This window comes from Hoplias malabaricus, chromosome 7, assembly GCF_029633855.1.
Source record: "Hoplias malabaricus isolate fHopMal1 chromosome 7, fHopMal1.hap1, whole genome shotgun sequence".
Classification (NCBI taxonomy): domain Eukaryota; kingdom Metazoa; phylum Chordata; class Actinopteri; order Characiformes; family Erythrinidae; genus Hoplias; species Hoplias malabaricus.
The window spans coordinates 1,758,134-1,767,343 of NC_089806.1; the positions used below are offsets into that span (position 1 = coordinate 1,758,134).

Sequence of the window (9,210 nt, forward strand, 5' to 3'; positions counted from 1 at the left end):
TAAGTCCACAGTAACAGACGTATAAGAATTACAGAGTCAGTCCCATACTTAGAGGCATTATATCTGCTGTAAAATCTCCAGTCCACCTTAAGTGTAAGGTTGTAAATAAAGATATACACTTACATACATTCCACACACTTTTTTATCCACAAACACAAAGCTGATTACTGCCTCCCTAGATCTGCGAAGAGAAGCCAGAGTTGGAGACAGTTGTAGAGTTCCTGTATCTTCAGTAATTCCTCCAGTCCACCTTAAGTGTAAGCTGAGTCAATAGACAGGGGGAAACCATAGATATCCATAAAGCTGTTTGGTCAGTTTCTCCATGAAACACAAAGCTGACAAGTGCCTCACTAGCTTCAAAAAAGAAGCCAGATTAGGTGACAGTTTTAGAGCTCCAATATCTGCGGTGATTCCTCCAGTCCACCTTAAACGTAAGCCGAGTCGCTGGACTGGGTGCGTCCGAAGCTGGGCATACTCATCCGGGGCAGCTCCTTGTTCCTGATCTCATAGATGGACTTCCTCCGGGCCTGGACGCCCCGGACGGCAGTCTTGATCTTCCTCCAGCCAAGGTGGTTGAGCTCGGCCAGGTTCAGGACCACACAGATCCCGCTGACGGCGAACATAAAGACCAGGAACACTGTTTTCTCCGTGGGTCGGGACACGTAACACTCCACGTCTTTGATGCAGGGGTAGCGGTCGCACTCGTACACAGCAGGGACGCTGAAACCATAAAGGATGTACTGCCCCACGAGGAACCCAATCTCCAGGGCATTCCGAAACACCACCTGGATGATGTAGAAGCGGGAAATGCCCTCCTGACGCCGCATTTTGGACTTGGTGCTCCGGAGGGAGGAGTGAGGGATGTCCTTCACCTCCAGGCACATGGGCTCCGCCTCCTTGCTGGAATTCTCTGTGTTCTGGAGGACGCCGTTCACGATGGTGTTCTTCATCTTCTTGCCGTCGTCCCGTTTCAGGCAGTCGGTCTCCTTGTCCAGACTCAGGTAGATGGTGGAGTAACGGCGCTCCTTCTGCTTGGCGGCCTGGTGGACGGAGTAGGTGATGAAGCACAGGCTGGGTGTGCACACCATGATGATCTGGAATACCCAGTAGCGGATGTGTGAGATGGGGAAGGCCTTGTCGTAGCAGGCTTGGTTGCAGCCCGGCTGCAGCGTGTTGCACACGAACATCGACTGCTCGTCATCGTATACCGTCTCACCCACGATGGCCACGATCAGGATCCGGAAGATCACCACCACCGTTAGCAGGATCCTGGAAAACACAACGGACTGTAAACAGACCCCCCCTGGCCACTTTATCAGAAACACCCCCCTCTACTGACACTCACTGGCCACTTTATCAGAAACACCCCCTTTCTACTGACACTCATTGGCCACTTTATCTGAAACACCCCCCCTCTACTGACACTCACTGGCCACTTTTTCAGAAACACCCCCCTCTACTGACACGCACTGGCCACTTTATCAGAAACACCCCTCTTCTCCAGTGATTCCAGCCCTGAACTGGATAAAGGTTACAAATAATGAATGAATAAATGAATACTGTTACACAGCATGTAAATTCACCACAGGAACTACATTTCCCATAATGCCTTAGTGTCACTCAATGCCCAAAAGCTTGAACAGTTAACACAGTTAACACATTCAATCATAGCCCGTTTAAATGTATTATTTTTATTTTTTGCAGAGTATTGACTCTTCTTAAATAAATAAAAGTCAGTGAGTCATGCAGCAGAGAGGTAGATATTTCTCAGTGAGATATCTATGTTCTAGTGAATTTACAAAAGTAAACCCTCCTAAAACACACAATACACCACTAAAACATTCTGACAGTCCCTGCCCTCAGAAAATAACAACAATAATAACAAATAGGAGCAGGTATCACCCCCCAGCAGAACTCCTCAAGAACAGAACAAACCAATCACGGTCTTCTGCAGCTTTTTCCTGATGGAGCTCAGAACGAACACAGTGCCCAATAAACTCTTCACTTTTCACACGGCTTCATTTTTAGGTTCTTTTTATTGAATGAAATGATTATTTTAATACGACACACAGTCGCCATGAAATCACAAAAGAGCGGCGTATGTTAGAGTTCTGACATAATTACAGTTAAAGACCACACAAAAATGAAGTCTCTAAACCTGTGTCTACTCAGAACCACTTTTTGGTCCTTAAAGAACCATGTTTATTGAAGAGATGTGTGAGTGTGAAGAACCATTTTAAAATCCATCTCTCCATCTTAAGGTACTTTAACTATTTAAAGGCATCAGCCACAATGGTTCTTTATGGAACCAAAAGTCATTCAAAGAACCTTCTGTAGCACCTTTATGTTTAAGAACATTGTTGTCACATTCAGGGCAGAAGCTCGCCAGGGGTTGGGGGTGGGGTTCAGGATTGGGGGTGAGATTCAGGTTTGGGGTAAGGGTCCAGGTTAGGGGTGAGGGTTAGGGGTGAGGGTGAGGGTCAGGGGTGGGGTGGGGTGAGATTCAAGGTTGGGGGTGAGATTCAGGGGTAGGGTAAGGGTCCAGGTTGGGGATGAGAGTCAGGGGTGGGGTCAGGGTCAGGGGTGGGGTGAGGTTTAGGGGTAGGGGGAGGAGCGTTAGACTAACATCAGTTATAATTAGGTTCCAGGTAAATGTCCACAAAATGAATGAATGTCAGTGTAATGTGTCCTGACGCCATGGAGACAAGCCTGTGTGTGTGTGTGTGTGTCTGTGTGTGTGTGTGTGTGTGTGTGTGTGTGTGTGTGTGTGTGATGCTGATATGACTGTATAACACACAGCAGTGCTGTGTGTGGAGGTTTTCACACACGTCAGCGCTATTGTTAAGCTGAGAGCAGCTCTGTCAGAAATGCTGCTGTTGATGGACTGGAGGACGGAGGACACAACCGTCTCACTCAGGGGTCACGAGGACAATGTTTCTGATAAAGTGGCCAGGGTTAGTGAAATGGTGTTAAAAGTAAGTCAGTAATATTAATTTAGTGAATAGTGTTTCTGAGTGATGGCTGTTGGTCGGTGAGGGGTGAGATAAACAGGAGCATGACTCCAGACCACATCCACATCAGTCAACACGGCTGTCCACACAGGACCCTGTTCTCCATGGGGGGGGCTAGTCCACAGCCTTGGAGCAGGCTCAGACGGGATCCGGAGCACGGGGGAGACACCACAGTGGACGGATAATGGGGCTCGATACGAACAGTGTGTTCCAGACGACGGGAGAAAGGAGCTAGTCCTAAGCAGTACAGGGAGGGGCTTAAAGGTCCAGGAGGGTCCTAGAGTACATTTTTCATCTCACTTAACACCGAAGCTCCTACAAGTGTTCTTTATTAACGGAAATGGTTCTATATAGTACCCTAAACACACAAAGAACCTTTTTATTTTGATGGAGAAGGGTTATATACAGCACCTTTTAGAGAAGGGTTCTATACAGGAACGTATTTTGATGCGGGGGTTGATTAGAGGTGCTGGTGGTCAGGGCGGTGGGGGGGGTGGGGGGTGTGATTAGAGGTGCTGGTTGTCAGGGCAGTAGGGGGAGTGTGATTAGAGGTGCTGGTGGTCAGGGCGGGGTGGGAGTGTGATTAGAGGTGCTGGTGGTCAGGGCGGGGTGGGAGTGTGATTAGAGGTGCTGGTGGTCAGAGGGGGGGGGGTGTGATTAGAGGTGCTGGTGGTCAGAGCGGTGGGGGGGGGTGTGATTAGAGGTGCTGGTGGTCAGGGCGGGTGGGGAGAGTGTGATTAGATGTGCTGGTGGTCAGGGCGGGGTGGGAGTGTGATTAGATGTGCTGGTGGTCAGGGCGGTGGGGGGTGTGTGATTAGAGGTGCTGGTGGTCAGGGCGGGGGGGGATGGGGGGGGGGAGTGTGATTAGAGGTGCTGGTGGTCAGGGCGGTGGGGGGAGTGTGATTAGACGTACTGGTGGTCATGGCGGTGGGGGGGGGAGTGTGATTAGATGTGCTGGTGGTCAGGGCGGGGTGGGGGAGTGTGATTAGAGGTGCTGGTGGTCAGGGCGGGGTGGGGAAGTGTGATTAGAGGTGCTGGTGGTCAGGGCGGGGTGGGGGAGTGTGATTAGAGGTGCTGGTGGTCAGGGCGGGGTGGGAGTGTGATTAGAGGTGCTGGTGGTCAGGGTGGGGTGGGGGAGTGTGATTAGAGGTGCTGGTGGTCAGGGCGGGGTGGGAGTGTGATTAGAGGTGCTGGTGGTCAGGGCGGTGGGGGGGTGTGATTAGAGGTACTGGTGGTCAGGGCGGGGGGGGGGGGGGGGGGCTGTGATTAGAGGTGCGGGTGGTCTGGGTGGGGTGGGGGAGTGTGATTAGAGGTGCTGGAGGTCAGGGCAGGGTGGGGAGAGAGTGTGGTTAGAGATGCTGGTGGTCAGGGCGGAGTAGGAGTGTGATTAGAGGTGCTGGTGGTCAGGGCGGTGGGGGGGTGTGATTAGAGGTGCTGGTGGTCAGGGCAGGGGGGGGGGGCTGTGATTAGAGGGGCGGTATTCTTCACTTCGGTCATCCCCCAGAGACACTCCTACACTCACAGTAGGGCTTCCGCTCTCTCACTGGGGATTCAGCAAAGGGCAAGTGCCCAGGTCGAGCTGGAGGAAATTTACCACCATCCATCTCTTAACGTCCTCAAGACAATTTGTGAGCGACATCAACGAGCCGTGGTCATTAGGTTTTATTGGAAGATTATAACTGTGCATCATCAGTGCAAAACTGAACGCTGACTTTGTGATTGATAATAACTGGGCCGAACTGTAGCATGTACACAGAAAAGAGGAGGGGCCCTAATTTAGACCTTTGAGGAACACCCCAAGTTTGCAGAGGAGGAGGAGGAATAGTTGCCCATGTCCCCCAGAGTCACTCCTCCACTCCCAGCAAGTGCACAGGTCTGCCCCAGAAATGAGGGTCATTTTGGGGGTGGAGCAGAGGGATCTGAACATAACCCAGTGGGTCTGCACAGTTCTATGGGTTTTTCCACAACTGAGTCCAGTTCTAGAACCACAGAGTCTCATCTCCACCGCCGTTAGTTTATAGAACTAATTGTTTGATTAGTTCTATAAACTAACATTGTTTTGAAAAATACAGTGAGTTCTACACTTGTAAATTTAAAATAAACAGTATCTCTCTCTCTCTCTCTCTCTCTCTCTCTCTTTCTCTCTCTCTCTCACCTGCCGATCATTGTAGAGTGCTGTTGCACGGCTGCCTCCAGCAGCCGCTCCAGAATGGTCCACTCCCCCATGGCTGTTCATTCAGAGGAACGGAGGAACTAGAGAACCAACGGAGAACCTGAAAACTTCAGGAGAGAACCGAACAACCTCAGGAGCACCAGAGAAGAACCACGAGGAAGAACCAAAGGAGGAGCTGATCCCGCGGCTACAGTTTCCCATCCAGAGCTGCAGATAAGCCAGAGATCTACACAGAGAACACTGCCGAGACTAACACTGCTGTCTCTCTATCCATCTCTCCCTCTCCGTCTCTCTCTCACTCTCTCTCTCTCTTTCTATCCCTCTCTCACTCTCTCTATCCCTCACTCTCTCAATCCCTCACTATCTCTCTCTCTCTCTCTCTTCTGAAACAGGTCGTGTGCTGTGTGTAATATTTGCCTCGTGTTAATCCAGCTTTAAGTAGACTTACACTCCTCCCTCTGCTCAGTCCTCCCTCTCTCTCTACCTACATCCCTATCTCTCTCTCTCTCTCTCTCTCTCTCAGACCTTTCAGAGCCTCTCTCTCTCTCTGTTTCTCTGTCTCTCTCTCTCTCTCTCTCTCTCTCTCTCTCAATAATAAACTGATAGTGATAACGGTCAGTAGAGGGCGCTGTGACAGTGTATAATAAAAGTCCAGTTAAGATGCTAATGTAATTCATACTGAATGAATAAAGTGACTCTGCCCTGTGCTGTGTTAGCAGTTATTCTAACAGGTGGCTACAGTCTTTTTAGCTGTGTTAGCGTGGGGCATGAAGGAAAGGAACATGATTAGCCTGTCATACTGAGTGGAGGTGAGAAAACTGTGCTTGACCAGTTAGCAGTGTCAGTCGGGTTAGCGCCTCTGGTGAGGACAGTAATGCCTATGTAATAACAGTAATGGACTATGTAATAACCATAAACCACAGATTAGCATAACGGGAATGACATCACTCTACATTTGTCCAGCTAGCAGTGTTAGCAACGTGAGATCATGTCTAAGCCTGTGAACATGACATCACACTCGCTGGTGACATCATTGTATTTACTGAGAGCTTTACACAGAATGATTCATAGTAAGTAAGAAGTAAATAAAAGTGTATTTAGAAACCACTCTAAAATGAACCTGTACAATATAAGAAGGAGTGAACCATTAACAGCACTTTAAACTGTATTCTGTAACAGACAGGAGGCCAGTGTAGAGAAGTGAGGACTGGAGTTATATGGTCGCATTCTTAGTGCTAGTCAGTGACCTGCAGCAGAATCCTGGATTAATTGAAGATGTTGAAATAGAGACTGATTAACCCCTATTTATAATGAGTTACAGTAATCAGTTCTGGAAGGAATGAAAGCATGAATGACTTTCTTCAGATAAAAAAAAAAACTAAGACAAGCCTTATCTTTGCAGTGTTTCTGAACTGGAAGAAAATCATTGTCACCACAGGGTTGATTGGTTCATCACATCTGAGGTCTGAGTCAAAACAACACCAGGATTTCTCACAGAAGACTTGGCACATGAAGACAGATGACCCAGGTTATTAGAGATGGGGAGCACCAAAAAACAATGACCTCTGTCTTGCCTTCACTGAGCTGGAGGAAATTGACCGGCATCCATCTCTTAACGTCCTCAAGACATAATTTTTCAGCGACATCAATGAGCCATGTTCATTAGGTTTAATTGGGGGGATATAACTGTGTACCATTAGTGAAAGGCTGAAAGCTGACATTGTGATTGATAATAACTGAGCCGAACTGTAGCATGTACAGAGAAAAGAGGAGGGGCCCTAATATGGACCCTTGAGGAACACCCCAAGTTTGCAGAGGAGGAGGAGGAATAGCTGCCCATGTTTACTGAAAATGTTCCAGGAACGAGCCAAAGCAACTCAGGTCCACTCACCATAACTCACCACTGCCACCCATGTTATGGTCAACTGTGTCAAAAGCAGAACGTAGGTCCAGTAACCTAAGGATAGTGTCATTTCCTGAATCAGCAGAAAGCAAGTGGTCTTTTGTTACTTTAATGAGGTCAGATTCAGTGTGGTACATAGCCTTAAAACCATTTTCCAGTAATTTAGATAAAAACGGCTATTTAGATATCGGTCGATTGTTACTGACCACTGAGGCATCAAGGTTCTGCTTTTTAAGCAGAGGATAACTACAGTGTGTTTGAACATGGCAGAGCTCATACCAGTAGTTAAGGAGGTATTGATAATGACCTGGATGGTCCTAACACAGCCAAAGACTCTTTAACCAGCGCTGGGGGTGTGGTATCATGTGAGGTAGGTGTAGGCTTAGTGTTCAGCACTAAATCTGTTCCATTATTGAAACAGTGTCAGATTCTCTAAAGACACCTAGATGTAGGTGCAGGAGGAAGTGTTTAGTCCAGATCTAGGGGAAGGTTTAGGACCAGATCCAGGGGAAGATTTAGGATCAAATCCAGGGGAGGGTTTAGGATTAAATCCAGGGGAAGGTTTTGGAACAGATCTAGGGGAAGGTTTAGGACCAGATTCCGAGGAAGGTTTAGGACAAGATTCAGGGGAAGGTTTAAGACCAGGTCCAAGGGAAGGTTTAGGACTAGATCTAGAAGAAGGTTTAGGACAAGATTCAGGGGAAGGTTTAAGACCAGGTCCAGGGGAAGGTTTAGGACTAGATCTAAAAGAAGATTTAGGACCAGATCAAGGGAAAGGTTTAGGACCAGATCTAGAGGAAGGTTTAGGACCAGATTCAGGGGAAGGTTTAGGACCAGATCCAGGGGAAGGTTTAGGACTAGATCCAGGGGAAGGTTTAGGACCAGATCCAGAGGAAGGTTTAGGACCAGATCCAGAGGAAGGTTTAGGACCAGATCCAGAGGAAGGTTTAGGACCAGATCCAGGGGAAGGTTTAGGACCAGATCTAGAGGAAGGTTTAGGACCAGGTCCAGGGGAAGGTTTAGGACCAGATCTAGAGGAAGGTTTAGGACCAGATCCAGGGGAAGGTTTAGGACCAGATCCAGAGGAAGGTTTAGGACTAGATCCAGGGGAAGGTTTAGGACCAGATCCAGGGGAAGGTTTAGGACCAGATCCAGAGGAAAGTTTAGGACCAGATCCAGGGGAAGGTTTAGGACCAGATCTAGAGGAAGGTTTAGGACCAGGTCCAGGGGAAGGTTTAGGACCAGATCTAGAGGAAGGTTTAGGACCAGGTCCAGGGGAAGGTTTAGGACCAGATCTAGAGGAAGGTAAAGTAATAACAGGCCTGAACATGTTTGGTTTGTAGAATTGATGCAGAAGAAGTTACAACGTTGTATGAAGACTGTAATTTGACAGTGTGTGCATTCTTTATTAATAGTGTGTGCGTGTGTGTGTGTGATGACTAGTTATATAAGAGTTCATTGAGATTAATCTGAGCGACGCAGCAAGGCTTTGTTTGTGCAGCATTAGCCTTTCCATACACCCACCGTCACACCTGACTGCTCAAGCATGGACACACACACACACACACACACAGTGTGTGGTCATTATATAGACATCCATTTATTTTGTGGAGACCAACCTATACTTTATCCATAAGAACTACTAACCCTTCCTTTAACTCTAACTTTAACAAGGAGTGTTTGAATACCTGTCCACACATCATTAACATTATCACTTACTGTATCATTACTGTCAGTATCCTGTACAGTGTCCTGGGAGGGGAGGGGTGTACTGACCCCTAGGACCAGTCTCCACCCACAAGAACCACCATTGGCTCATGAACTGCTGAGTAAATGTGTCTCATTTGCATTTCCCCCCACAGATGAGCCCCCCTGTTTATGGATGTGATATTCTTATTATGTCTATCATTTTTATAAATAATATTCATAGTGTAACAACTGATGAAATGTATGCTCCATAGAGTTAGGTGGTCATGTTTAAAACAGCTTTAGTACAGGATCTCAGACACATCCAGGCCTCTAGGTGTCAGTAATGTGTTGGTATCATAATGTGAAGGAGAATCACAGGAGGAAAAGATGGACTGCACCTTTAATGAGAGCATGTTTGATTAAAGATCACAGCG

At 47.8% G+C, this 9,210-nt stretch overlaps 1 protein-coding gene across 1 annotated transcript; it reads right to left on the minus strand.

Annotated features, from left to right (window-relative positions):
- Nucleotides 1–425: 425 nt before the first annotated feature.
- On the minus strand, nucleotides 426–5,300 carry gjd2b (gap junction protein delta 2b). The gene is made up of 2 exons (XM_066676286.1): nucleotides 5,167–5,300; nucleotides 426–1,269 (listed from the first exon to the last, which is right to left on the minus strand). The coding sequence occupies exons 1-2, from the start codon at nucleotides 5,235–5,237 to the stop codon at nucleotides 426–428; spliced, it is 915 nt and encodes a 304-aa protein (XP_066532383.1). The 5' UTR covers nucleotides 5,238–5,300.
- Between the last annotated feature and the right edge of the window lie 3,910 nt (nucleotides 5,301–9,210).